General features: G+C 40.7%; 1 protein-coding gene across 1 annotated transcript; it reads left to right on the top strand.

The window, feature by feature from the left end:
* The first annotated feature begins 1,292 nt into the window (after positions 1-1,292).
* creb1a (cAMP responsive element binding protein 1a) lies at positions 1,293-12,260 on the top strand. Its single transcript, XM_066661309.1, has 8 exons — positions 1,293-1,498; positions 5,738-5,836; positions 6,383-6,529; positions 6,844-6,944; positions 7,085-7,224; positions 7,677-7,859; positions 9,320-9,473; positions 10,260-12,260. The coding sequence occupies exons 2-8, from the start codon at positions 5,747-5,749 to the stop codon at positions 10,402-10,404; spliced, it is 960 nt and encodes a 319-aa protein (XP_066517406.1). The 5' UTR covers positions 1,293-1,498; positions 5,738-5,746; the 3' UTR covers positions 10,405-12,260.
* Positions 12,261-14,886: the final 2,626 nt, after the last annotated feature.

The following is a 14,886-nucleotide window of genomic DNA, read 5'->3' on the forward strand; positions in this document are numbered from 1 at the left end:
ATCAATGAGTCATAAATCTAATTACCATACAATAAGAAAGAAAATAGACAGGATATAATTTAAAAATGGATGCACAGTTTTCTTAACACACGACCAACTCTCTGTCGCTAGGCAGTTATAATAAACAGGCTGTGTCATACTCATATGACTAAAGGTACACTAAAAACCAAACCAGCGAGTATCCAATCACATCGGGATTTTCCAAGCCCGGCCTTCTAAACCGATTCGGTTTAGAGAATCGATTCATTCATCAATCGAACAGCTGGAAAGAATCGATTCTCGAAACCGAATCGGTTCCATATAGAGTTATTCAGTGTAGATTAATTCCTCACGACAGTGGAAAAAATGCAATATACATTTGATATCATGCAGAATATTTGCCAAAGAAAAAAGCAGAACCTGAAAACAGCTTCATATCAGTCTCCTAATAGAAAAGAAAACTTTTTTCGGCTGTTGTGAATTATTTCAACATGGCACTAATTCTTCTCCGTATGTTTCTGTTATACACCATTTATCATTTCCTCTATGTAGTCTGTACTAAGTTTAATGTGCCTATATTTTAGAAGACTACATATTTACCTTTTTTACAGTTAGCTTCCAAAGCTATTGTCCAGTCCCCATACTTTTGAAGTACAGAAACTATTGTGACAATTTAATGTTTAAATCACAAATAACCTATCTTCATATATTCTCTTTACTGCCAAAAGCCAGTCAGTTTCATACAGAGCTGCAGAAGAGTGCCATTAAACTTTTCTTTTAATTTTGACTAAATATAGGCCTAAAATGATGGCTGTTCTATTGTTTACAAACTGAACATTTTAACTGTATTTAGCATCTAAAAGAACCCTTCTGCAAATACTACACTTGTACACTGTATCACCCTGGTACCAAATTATGCAGTGCACCTAATAACCCTTAGTTATTCCTAAATCCTCAGCCTCTTTATATGGATATGTTACATTATTCAGTCACCCATTAATTCATTCATTATTTGTCTATGACAGATTTTCCAGTTCAGGATCGCGGTGGGTTCGGAGCCTTTATAGGATCACGGGGTGGGAACACACAAATAAAACAATAATCTTTATGTTGTCAGACGATTTGCCAAACTGGTTGCTAATGGGAGGTATAGATTGTTTCAAGAAATGTAACAAAACCTACTCCAGCTTTAACAACTGAAACAATTTATGACACTGAAAAGAACCGGTTCACAAAAAGCGATTCACATTGCCCGTTCGACTCCGCCCTCGGCTGGACTCGGCAGGGATTCGTGTTTCTCCGGCGGGATTCGGCTCGTTCCGCGGCATTAGCGGAGCTGAATCAGAGTGAGAGAGTGATCGTGTATTTTTTGCTCGTCCCCCTCGCTCCTCTCTCTCTCTCTGGCGTTGTTGTCCTCGGTGACGCGGCGGAGGTGTAGCCTGACGCGGTCTCTTACGTGTCGGACCGAATAAAAGTGGAGCTCCGGAGGCCTGCGAGTGACGGCGAGAGTCCGTGTCGGGTAAGGAAGAGACAGATGGAGGCTCGGAGAAAGAGAATAACAGCAGCGGGTTTTTATTTTAACGCCGCTCAGGCGCCGATTCGTTTCTAACAAAGAGATCATGGCGGCGGTGGGGTTGTTTCATAGCTGAAGCTGAGAGTCTCTTCTCACAAAAAAAAAATGACTCAGGAGCAGAGGGAGTGGGCTGCTGCACATTTACAGCTAACGCCAGTGTTTTTATTAGAACTGTTTAAATGGCAGCGACCCAGAAACGGCTTAAAGGCGTCGTTTTTACCCTTAAATCCAACTGGATCTTTCTTTGCCAGCTTCTTATGGTTTTTCTCTCTCCCAAATAAAAATGGTGCAGCAGTTGGGCTCGTCGCTTCGGAATTTATCTCCTTAGTCGCCCACTTTTCATTGGGAATTTTTCGTTCCACCTTAAATGGTGTAGCAGTTAGTCTAACTTTGCCTTATTTGAATTTGTGACCGTTCCACCTTAACTAGTGTTACATTTAACAGTCGCATTCTGGCGCCAGAATAGAACCGCTGCACTGTTTAAGGTGGAACCGCGGCACTAATTAAGGTGGAACGGAAAAGTCAAAACAAGAAGCCAACTTCAGTCTCGTTTTCATAAGCGCGGCAGCTTCATGCTAACCGAAATAGCAGGGGGGTTACCCGTTATCGGTCTAGCTCAGATAGTAACCGTGTTGTGTTCAGTTTAATATTCTTACATGTTGAATTAAAGTTAGTTTTCATGTGTTAAATACAGTGTAGTTGAATTTGCTTATGGTAACTGAAGCTCAGTTATTTCTCAGGGGTATATGTGATACACTGCTTTAAAAAAGAAACACGTAGTCGCCTTTAGACTTTAAAATGTGCCACAAATGGGTCTCCACTCCTCAAAGTTTTTTCGTCAGTTCGTTTAAATCGAAGCCTGTGACTTCACTTTGGCTGTGCCTTTTAGCCCAAACCTCTCCAGACCAGCGCTCAGTGTTTGTAGGCGGAAGAGAAAAGGGCGGTAAAATGGACGCACCGTGTTTTAAGTTGTTGACTGGAGAAATGTCCACATTTTATGTTTCACAAACAGATTTTCCAACCAATGACAAAACGTTTAACACCCACGAACTTACCTTACACAAATAAAGGTTTATGTGCACCCACTTTCCACAGCTAGTACTTAGAGTTATCTCACAAAGCACTGGGTAAAGAAGGGCTGAGCCACACATTTTACAAACTTTATGCACAATTCAATCATAATGTAAACACCCAAAGTGGTGTTTGATATTTCAATGTAGGCAAGTGTTGAGATTTTAATGCATTTCATATGTAATGTTGGTAGTTACAGCGTTGAAAATATTATATTGGAATACTGTTTTGTCTTCTAATTCCCAGCTTGTGTCTTTCTGTTCTGCATGCATTCGAATTAACATAGGTTTTAGGTCAAAGTCTTAAAACTGGACTGAGTCATCTGTAGAAAACTGAGGGCATAAACATGGTATCTGAAAGTATCCACCTGAAAATTTCCCACTCCCTCCTCCAGTTGTCCTATAAAGCCTCACCCATAAAACATGAGCAGGAGTGCTTTAGGATAGTGGTGCATCCCATGGAGTGCGCTTACATGCGCTCAATATTAAGATAACGGAACCAAATCAGATTTTGTTGAGCAATTCAATCTGGCAATAGTCTTACTTCTGCTTTGCCACAGCCAATAATACCACAGAAAAATGGGACAAAACCATCCCGCAGTGGCTTTTTATAAACATGGACCCCCTGTACCTGTGAATACGGATTTTATTTTCTTATTATTTCTAATATCTTGCGGTGCTACACCTCTCTCAGCTGCTGAGACGTTTATAAACAAGCATCTGGGTTCTTTTTTTTTTTTTTAATGCAGCTGTTTCTGTTACAGAGACCTGAGCTGCTGGACATGTATGTGTAGTGAGGACTGGGGGTAGCAAGTGGTACTTAATAGATTTTCTGCCTGGTTACGTTTGCATGAAATCAAAGTTATGAGTATATATATATGATGAGGAATCAGATTAGTAAAATTCAGCTGTCTTAAATATTTTAAATCTGATTACTAGACTTTAATCTGATCTCAGAAATCGGAGTATGCCCTTTACGTGACGACTTCAAGTCTTATTAAGAATGGATTATAAAGTGCATGTAAACACACTCATTGTGGTGTACTTCTTTCTTTTCTGGGCCAGAAACAGTTTAACAGTGACAGCTGTTGTAGACGTTGATTTAATTGTCTCTGTTGTTCTTGTGCATGTCCTGTGACTGACACAGATAATGCATTTTTTCTTTTTATCATCAGGGCATGTGATTAGATCGCTGTTGGTATGTGAATAGTTTTAAAACAACAACAAAACCCTTTTTTTTTTAAATACATGAACTACGCCATGTTTAACAAGGGTAATATTACAACAGTCGTAAGGCAACATATTTAGAAACCATTTGGTGTAATAGCTTTCATTAGTGCTGGGCGATATGAGCACAAAACAGTATCACGATTACGGTTAATGAACTTTGTTTCTGTATTTTTCACCCTCATAGTTCGGTGCTGAGGCTTGTACTGTAAATATGCTCCAGTATTAAATATGGGATATATTTCTCATGTTGCTTGGAGCTTGTTCCTCTCTTGTTTTCTGAGCACAACACGTCCAAACCACAAACACTGTGATTTCCTTTGGTACGAGCTGCTTGAGTCGTTTGGCCAGCCTCGGCGTACATGTTGCTTAAATTGTGATTTACCCCAATAAACCAAACCTGAATTAATTGAATTCTGCAAGAAATGTGTGGAAGTACCATTTTAAATCAAAATCTTGTCTATAGGAGGGTCAGAGACATGATCCTACAGGGCAGCACTCACTGTTTGACACAAGCTATTCTGCTTACTGAGAAATCCTGCTCTGTGAAGTAGTCCCCCTAGTCTTTCAGTAGGTGCTACTCTATTATTGATAGTCATGTAGTAGTCAATATGAACACTGGCCTTTTTGCCCTCTATAACCCTGTGGTTCAACAAGGTCAAGTTACAGAAGCAGTAGCAGCTGAGGGGGTGTGGGAATCCATAGAGCTTTAATGAAAATGGGTCATCGGTCACGTCCCAAATGGAGTCCAAATGAGCATGCACTAGCCAGAAGCAGAGCCCCATTACTTTTCATTGCCTTTCCCCTGAACTCTTCCTGTGAAACATTTATTTAATGATTTTTAGATCTTTTTCCATGTTCTTCACTTTTTTTTTCTAAATATGGAGCATTTTCTGTTTGCTCTGTTGCAGTTTTGAGGATAAGGGTTTTAATTGGAGGTACACCTTAAATTGTAGGTGCTACAACAGTACATATGTTAGAAATCATGATTTGAAAGTGTATAGTGCATCATTTATTCATCTGTTTTTCAACATTATCCTGTTAAGTCAATTGGTCCTCTGTAATATGTAAATGATCAATCTAACTGACCAAGTTTATTTATTTATTTTTGTTATAATCATGGGGGCATCCTGACCAATCAGTACGTTTCTGCAAATTACGTTGTTTACTTGGCCAAAAATGTATCTAAATAATCCACACAGGGTTTCTGCAGTTTGTGTTTAAATACAGGAGGTCCTCGAGTTACGTCAGTCCCGAGTTACGATGTTTTGTGGTTACGACACATCTCCCGTTTACTGTATAAAGCCTTATTTCGACTTAAGTGGTTTTGCGTCGTAAACGTCGTAACGCAAACTTCGTGTGTGGTGTGCGCGGCGGAAGAATACACGGTTACGCGGCTCGGGACCGAGGAGGATAGGTGGTAGGATAGGATAAGTGCTTACAGTATGTTATTTACGTACAGTATGTACGTATGTTCCGACTTACACCGAAAATGGGTTTACGACGCGACGTAGGAACTGATCTACGTCGTAAGTCGAGGACCTGCTGTATTCTAATGTATATTAGAATGCTGTATGATCACAGTTATTTATCTAGTGCTGACTGGTCAACTCACTTCAGTAAAAATAGATGAGCGAATCTATTTTTAGGTATTTACATTTTCTGAATTAATTCTGAACACTTATCTTGGCCTTGTCTAATCTAAACTGGGGCTAATTTTGTAATTGTAACTTTTGTAATGTGGCCCAGGGGTATTTATTAAACAGGATTTCTTGAAAGTGGGTGATATCTTTAACATTTTTATGAAAACGTGGATAATGGATATTTAAAAAAAAAAACAGCTTTGCAATGAATATGCATTTGAACACACACTGCTATTTCCCTACAGGTTTTTTAAATGACCATGGAAGCAGGAGCAGATGTCCAGCAGGGTGGCGACACTGCTGTCTCAGAGACAGACACCCAGCAGATTGCCACTTTGGCACAGGTGAGCAGCCCCAAGGCTAAGCACTGTTACGTTGCCAAAACACACCAAAAAATCCCTCTGCAGTCTAGAAACTGTGTGTATGCTCAGACTTTTGCCCATTCCTCAAACTGAGCAAGTAATCCTTCTGTCATCTCCACGTTCTGCACAAGTGTTAGAAGAGGATTTTGTACAGAGGGGAAAAAAAACAATGCTAAAGCCATTTGGCCCAAAATTCAGTTTTAGCACAGAACGCCTTTTTCCCCGTTTTGGTCTGGTTTGATTTCAGAAAAGTGTAGCAGAATAAGCATTATTTTAATGTGACAGTGTGCACTCACCCTTTTCCACTATAATATTAGTAATAATGCATAATATAATAAATTAATAATACGTATAAATACGATAAACTGTCAGAAATCACACAAGCATGTCTGTTTAAGATTGCGTAACCTCCAGTGCAAAACTTATTATTTTAAACCAATGAAATATTCTCTTGCTTTTGAGAAACTGGACTATGTCTTGTTCTGATTTGTAGTGTCTAGTTGTTGAATCATTGTCTGTGTCCCTTAGGTTTCCATGGCTGCGGGGCAGGCCTCAGCCAGCGGCTCCACGGTGACCCTGGTACAGCTTCCCAATGGTCAGACAGTTCAGGTTCATGGGGTCATTCAGGCTGCCCAGCCTTCCGTAATTCAGTCCCCACAAGTGCAGACTGTACAGGTGAGTGCTTGACACTCTCTCTCTCTCTCTCTCTCTCTCTCTCTCTCTCTCTCTCTCTCTCTCTCTCTTTTGCAAATGTCCAAAATGTCTTCTTAAAGCAAGCATATGTTGCCCCTTATAACAGTTAATCGTTTAGAAGTGTCTGTCTTTCTCTTTCTTTTTTAAGAAGCTCTACATGGAATAACGTTTATCATTTCAACATTTACTGGCCCATTGGCCATGTCAGTGTGCTTATGAAATAAATGTTTTCTATAAATGTTGCCCTGTACAGTTTTGTACAATGTTATAATAATGTATTTTTTTAACCCCCCCAGATCTCCACTATTGCTGAGAGTGAGGACTCTCAGGAGTCAGTGGACAGTGTGACAGATTCTCAGAAACGGAGGGAGATCCTTTCCAGACGTCCCTCTTACAGGTTTTGTAATTTCTTGCGACCCGATTTTTTTATATATATATATAATGTATATTCATTACTAGTAGTAGTATTATGAAGTAGTGTTTATGGTCTTGTATTCATTAGTTGCTTCAATATATGTTTTACAATTTCGGGTACAGAAAGATCCTGAATGACCTGTCATCAGATGCTCCAGCTGTTCCTCGGATAGAGGAAGAGAAGTCAGAAGAGGACTCTGCCCCAGCCATAACAACAGTCACTGTGCCGACGCCCATTTACCAGACGAGCAGTGGCCAGTACAGTAAGTGTCAGCTCTACACTTAATTTGAAATGACATGCTGCATAATTAAGTTGAATATGTTAATTAGGCTTGTCAGGGAGGATTATATTAGCAATTAAGTAATCTTCCAGGGCTTTTTATGCCTATTTATTCTAATTTATTGAAAAAGATCAATTGGAGAGCATTTTTAAACATCATATGACAAAGTGCATACAAATAATGTTACTCTATTATTTACTTTTATTTTAAAACTATTTGAATACAGTCTTTTGATATTTTTGAACATTCCTTTTACTGTTGGTGAATTCTACCTGTATTAAATGTTACTTGTTGGTGTTTCAGTTCTAAAAGAAAGTAATATGCCTTCTAAGTTTAATCTTAACCCAATGCACACAACAACTCACATTATCACATTATTAACCTCTGTCAAATGTACACATTTCCAGTTGATGACTTTCTGTTTCTTCTTACAGTTGCCATCACACAGGGTGGGGCCATCCAGCTGGCCAACAATGGAACAGATGGGGTCCAAGGCCTCCAGACACTGACGATGACCAATGCGGCTGGCACCCAGCCGGGCACCACCATTCTGCAGTACGCCCAGACGAGTGATGGCCAGCAGATCCTGGTGCCCAGTAACCAAGTGGTCGTGCAAGGTGAGCACTAATGACACACAAACATGCACACTGGCAGCCAACAACAGGGTGTAGTGGAATTTTTACACTATTTTACTGGATGATACTGGATGTTTATGCCCACCAGTTAGGACTTTGCAGAATTATATATAAATACTCAAAATCCACATACTTCATTAAAACCATCTTTGAGCTTTGAGCCTTGAATGAGATGTGCAGCACCTGAAACTATATAGATACTGGAAGCCTGTGCTAGCATTTCTCCTGCGGTGTTGTTATCAGTGTGTGAAGAGTGGGAGAAGAGGGTTGCATTGACAATCCAACACAATGGGCAGCACTTTGAACACATTTTATAAGTGGTCAGAAACTTGTAAATAACTCATGAAAGAATAAAGTTACGTTAAAACCAACCATTGTTTTCCTCTGAAATTCCCAATAAGTTTGATGTGTCACATGACCCTCTTCCCATTGAAAAAACAAAAGTTAGATCCAAAATGGCCGCCCTGGTCACCACCCATCTTGAAAAGTTTTCCCCCTCCCATATACTAATGTGCCACAAACAGGAAGTTAATATCTTTTAACACTTTTTGCTCTGTGGCAAGATGCATTATCATGAATGTTGGTTTCATCACCACCAAACCTTTTCTGTCAATGGAATAAGTGGTTTTCCATATTATTTTACTTAATTTGATCTATACAAAAATTGTGCTTTTAATTAAAATAATTTAACTTTGTTTCACAAAGTCAAATAGTACCACCAAGTATTTCATGTTTTAATAATTTATTTTTATCTTTACCTACATATGGTTCTTAAAATCCATAAAAAGGCTTTCAAAGTACCCTAGGATTTAAATGTTCATATTTAGGAAGTATCTTTAAAAAATGGCACTGTTCATCTTCAGTTTCTTAAAAACTGTACTTAGTCCTGGACAGTATGGCCTACATTTATATCATGTTATTTAAAAATACATTTTTGGGTCTATATGATATAATTCTGATATCGATTTGAACAGTTTGAAATCCTCTGAAGAACAAACAAGAAACATGACATCACCATCAAACATAAATCCATTGGCTTTGTCAATATTTTTAGAATAAATTATAAATTGAGTGCTCTGTACTGACAACAGTGTCCTGTAATGGATTACAATCAGTGACAGATGATGTAAACAATGTGTACTAAAATATTGAAAATGTGTTTAAAAATCATACTGTAATTGAAACACATTATATTGTGATATAGATTGATATTGAATTATTGTTGAGCCCTAACTGCACTGAATACACAACACATCATTATAGATTCCATGTTCTTTTCTTTTTTCTTTTCCATGATTCCATGTTCATTTCTGACTTTGTCCATCACAAAATTACAATGTTTCACCAGATGACTCAAGGTGATTTGATCCCAAAAGGTTTTCTACATGTGTAAAGCCCTGTAAGAAATGGTTTCTGCTCTAATGGAACTTAATGTTGTGCAGCTGCCTCCGGCGACGTCCAGGCGTACCAGATTCGCACCGCAACTGCCAGCACCATTGCTCCGGGAGTGGTCATGGCCTCTTCTCCTGCACTGTCCGGCCAGGGAGGAGCTGAGGAGGCCACACGCAAGAGGGAGGTGCGCCTCATGAAGAACAGGTAAGAGTTCTACAATATTGGCCACCGTTAGATTAATATATTGGGATGTTCTCTGCATCCATTGGGATGTTTAAATGTATTTTTTGTGAGGGAGCAGTTAGGTGTTGTCAGCAAGGCTGTGTGGAGGTAGCTGATCAGTTTTAACTATAGAATATAATACTTTCAACAGCCTGTCATTAGATAATCCAGTAACTTCATCAACCTTTAAGTTTTTGGTTATCTAACCTTATCGATATTAGCCCCTCTGTTATAAAACATGTTCTTCTGTAAGGTACAGTATGTTCAATATTTGTGAACTGTCTCTTTCCCCAAATATTCCACAGATGCTTAAAATGTGGCTGTAGCTATTGATTCTTCATAATCAAGTAATACACAATTTGCTTGTGATACTGACGATTCTGAATAACCTTCAGAAATCTTTCTGAAAGGGCCAAATATTACCACAAGAGCCATTGCTGGTCATTTAAACTTTGCTGGAAATGTTAGACTAGGCATTAAATAAGAAGGATTAGGCCAGTACTTTGATTGTGAACGTTCTATTCACAACCCAATTTCTCTCTGTGGACAGGAGGTTTTAGCACAGCATTGTTTATATTGTGAGGTGTTTATACCCTGTGGTTTATTTCACACGGAATTATTCAGACCAACTCCCTTTTTTCCCTCTGTGCCAGTTTCCGGTTCAATATGTTTTGGGATTATATAGTTGGCCACAAATCCAGTTCTAAAGCCTAAGCTGAAGCAGATTGTTTTTTGGTTTCTGACTGTAATATTGTGCTTGTGCCACAGGGAGGCAGCGCGGGAGTGTCGTCGAAAGAAGAAAGAGTATGTGAAGTGTTTAGAGAATCGTGTGGCAGTGCTGGAGAACCAGAACAAAACCCTTATTGAGGAGCTCAAAGCACTTAAGGACCTTTACTGTCACAAATCTGAATAACTCTGCTGCTCCGCATACACACACACACACACACACACACACACACAAACACAAACACGTCCTTGTCTCAGCTGCCAGACAGACAGAATTACCCCCAGGTTCTTCAGAGACAGAGACTCTAGCTTTTCATATATTTCTGGGTGGCAATCCTGTCTTTTTCTATCTACGTATAAATTTTTTTTAAGAAAAATAAAAATATTATTGTTCCATAAGAAGTGGGGGGAAAAGAACTACGGTGTATACGAGTGAACCATTAATCATTTCCTTTATTGTGTCCTGTAAAAAAGAAGCAAAGCTTTTAAAGGAACAGACATCTTTTCAACCCTTAAAACTCCAATATGGCCAAGTGCGAGGTTGACGACCGAACGTCCGAACGGAGTGCTAATGTCTGACCGTCACAGGAAGAGCTATGGGTCAGCACAACCCCATCGTATGGATTCGCTCACTGTAATGAGCTTCCATGGAATCACAGCAGATCTGATTTAAGTTCATGGCGTTCCACTCTTTACAGATCCAACCATGCGTCAATTTTGGATGATCACTTCTCCAACAATCACGACTTTAATGGAGATGTTCGTCCTCCGGTTTCACCGAGTTGGATGTCTATAAACGGATTGTAATAGTCAACACTTCAGCAGCTGCCCCCATTCCTGTTGTTGTACTGATTCTGTTACACTTGAACTGTGTTTTGTTCATTCTTTTGTCTATGTTTTGTTTTTTATTTTCTTATAGAAGTCTGCAGATCGATTATGAAAGATATATGCCTCTATTATGAGTTGTTTTTGACATTCATCATGCCTCTTTTTTTTTTTTTTTTTTTTTCTCCCCTTTGAGAAATTACCAGTGTTGCTTTTGTTAAGAAATGAGGTAGAATATCAATCTCGATCTCGATGTTGATGATGAGTTCAGCGGTTTTGGATGTACCATTTGTAAAGCACTGAATATGACTATTATAAGCTTTCAAGAAGATCCTAGGAGCAGCAGTTAACCCCCATTTTGAACCTACATACCAATGAGCTAGCACCTTCTTGGATGTTCTAATAGAACAATTTACAGTAACAGTTCACTTGAATCCAGCTGCATTGTCACAGCCAAGCCATAAACAAGTCAAGAGTTTTCAGGTTGTTCAGTAATATAGCAGTGTCATTATCGCTAACAGGGTTGACAAATATCAATGTCTTGATGGTTTTGGGATGCCAGTTCTCTACACAGTATGAGATCTGAAACGGTGTGTTTCTTACATAGTTATGTCTGTTAGTCTAAAAGATACAAGTTAAGAGTTACACAGTTTTCTTATATCCTCTTATTCATGTAATCAAGAAAAGTGAAACCAGTATGACTGCCGTAACTGAGGTCAAGGCAAGGTGGTTTCCCTCGTGATGGTTAAGGCTGTGGTTTTTATGGGGTGTGACTGATTATAAAGCAAGAAAAAAGGATGCAATGAAACGTCATGTTATGTTATTCTGCCATGAAATGTAGCCATCTGTAACAATATTATATGCATTTTTTTTCTCTTCCAGTTCATTTTTCATTAATTTGTATACATTATATTTTAATCCCCCACCTGTTGCCTGTATGTAGTGCAATGCAGAAAATGGCCTACTGGAGCAGATTTTCTTCAATTATTACACATTCAACAGTTATTGCTAATGAAATGTGTCATCTTTTGTGTTGTTTATTTTCTGTAGTGGAACATTCTTAGCAAACACCCCCAGCCCTAACTTCCTTGTCAGACAGTGATGTAGCAAGGACCTGCTCATTTAAATTCCTGACCAGCGTAGCTCAGTCCTGCCACGGTCATGTGTGTCCACAGCCTGTAGCTTTTCTGTAAGTCCTGAGACAGCTGTTGCTCTGAGGAACAGTTTTTTACTGGAGGTTCGAATATGTCATTATTTTTGTTACATTTTTGTTAGCCCATACTTCAGTGTAATGATTTTCCCCACTATGACACTCCCTCAAATCTGCTGATGTATTTGACCCAGTGCTGCAGCAAGTCAAAGTCCAGTTGTCCACACAGCTGATGGACGTTTTCTGAAGGTGCTCCTCGATGCTCTGCAAACAGCGCATGAAGCTTGCCACACGCACTCATCTCACACTACATTAATCTCCCGCAGCTCGAGTAACCACGGCAACGGGGAAGTCCTCTCGCACGAGGGATTCCATTCGAGAGAGGGAGAGAGCAGATGCAGCAAGAACCCATTCAACCCAGTTACTACACAGTACTGCAGCCTCTAGGGAGGGGTTCAACAGTTAACACGGTACAGCAGCAGGTAGAAACCGAGAGATTAAATGCATTTTCCAGACAACGTGCAACTTGTAGAGCCAAAGAGGTTCAGAAGTTACCACACAAGGATTTGCCTAGAAGAAAAGGCAATATTCTTTAATTAATATACAGTATTGATACATTATTGTCGCCTATTCTGCATAGTTACCATATACTACTGCAGCCTGTGGAGATGGAGGGCTTTAGAAGTTACTGCGCAGTACTGCAGCCTGTGGAGATGTAGGGCTTAAACAGTTACTGCACAGTACTGCAACCTGTGGAGATGTAGGGCTTAAACAGTTACTGCGCAGTACTGCAGCCTGTGGAGATGTAGGGCTTAAACAGTTACTGCACAGTACTGCAACCTGTGGAGATGGAGGGCTTTAGAAGTTACTGCGCAGTACTGCAACCTGTGGGGATGTAGGGCTTAAACAGTTACTGCGCAGTACTGCAACCTGTGGAGATGTAGGGCTTAAACAGTTACTGCGCAGTACTGCAACCTGTGGAGATGTAGGGCTTAAACAGTTACTGCGCAGTACTGCAGCCTGTGGAGATGAAGGGCTTAAACAGTTACTGCGCAGTACTGCAACCTGTGGAGATGGAGGGCTTTAGAAGTTACTGCGCAGTACTGCAGCCTGTGGAGATGGAGGGCTTTAGAAGTTACTGCGCAGTACTGCAACCTGTGGAGATGAAGGGCTTAAACAGTTACTGCGCAGTACTGCAACCTGTGGAGATGTAGGGCTTAAACAGTTACTGCGCAGTACTGCAACTTGTGGAGATGTAGGGCTTAAACAGTTACTGCGCAGTACTGCAGCCTGTGGAGATGAAGGGCTTAAACAGTTACTGCACAGTACTGCAACCTGTGGAGATGTAGGGCTTAAACAGTTACTGCGCAGTACTGCAACCTGTGGAGATGTAGGGCTTAAACAGTTACTGCGCAGTACTGCAACTTGTGGAGATGTAGGGCTTAAACAGTTACTGCGCAGTACTGCAGCCTGTGGAGATGTAGGGCTTAAACAGTTACTGCGCAGTACTGCAGCCTGTGGAGATGAAGGGCTTAAACAGTTACTGCGCAGTACTGCAGCTTGTGGAGATGTAGGGCTTAAACAGTTACTGCGCAGTACTGCAACCTGTGGAGATGTAGGGCTTAAACAGTTACTGCGCAGTACTGCAGCCTGTGGAGATGTAGGGCTTAAACAGTTACTGCGCAGTACTGCAACCTGTGGAGATGAAGGGCTTAAACAGTTACTGTGCAGTACTGCAACCTGTGGAGATGTAGGGCTTAAACAGTTATTGCGCAGTACTGCAACCTGTGGAGATGTAGGGCTTAAACAGTTACTGCGCAGTACTGCAACCTGTGGAGATGTAGGGCTTAAACAGTTACTGCGCAGTACTGCAACCTGTGGAGATGAAGGGCTTAAACAGTAACTGCACAATACTGCAACCTGTGGAGATGAAGGGCTTAAACAGTTACTGCGCAGTACTGCAGCCTGTGAAGATGTAGGGCTTAAACAGTTACTGCGCAGTACTGCAGCCTGTGAAGATGTAGGGCTTAAACAGTTACTGCGCAGTACTGCAGCCTGTGGAGATGAAGGGCTTAAAAAGTTACTGCGCAGTACTGCAACCTGTGGAGATGTAGGGCTTAAACAGTTACTGCGCAGTACTGCAACCTGTGGAGATGTAGGGCTTAAACAGTTACTGCGCAGTACTGCAACCTGTGGAGATGTAGGGCTTAAACAGTTACTGTGCAGTACTGCAGCCTGTGGAGATGTAGGGCTTAAACAGTTACTGTGCAGTACTGCAACCTGTGGAGATGAAGGGCTTAAACAGTTACTGCGCAGTACTGCAACCTGTGGAGATGTAGGGCTTAAACAGTTACTGCGCAGTACTGCAACTTGTGGAGATGTAGGGCTTAAACAGTTACTGTACAGTACTGCAGCCTGTGGAGATGTAGGGCTTAAACAGTTACTGCGCAGTACTGCAGCCTGTGGAGATGAAGGGCTTAAACAGTTACTGCGCAGTACTGCAGCTTGTGGAGATGTAGGGCTTAAACAGTTACTGCGCAGTACTGCAACCTGTGGAGATGTAGGGCTTAAACAGTTACTGCACAGTACTGGAACCTGTGGAGATGTAGGGCTTAAACAGTTACTGCGCAGTACTGCAGCCTGTGGAGATGTAGGGCTTAAACAGTTACTGCGCAGTACTGCAACCTGTGGAGA

Source organism: Hoplias malabaricus, chromosome 2 (assembly GCF_029633855.1).
Source record: "Hoplias malabaricus isolate fHopMal1 chromosome 2, fHopMal1.hap1, whole genome shotgun sequence".
In the NCBI taxonomy this organism is placed as follows: Eukaryota; Metazoa; Chordata; class Actinopteri; order Characiformes; family Erythrinidae; genus Hoplias; species Hoplias malabaricus.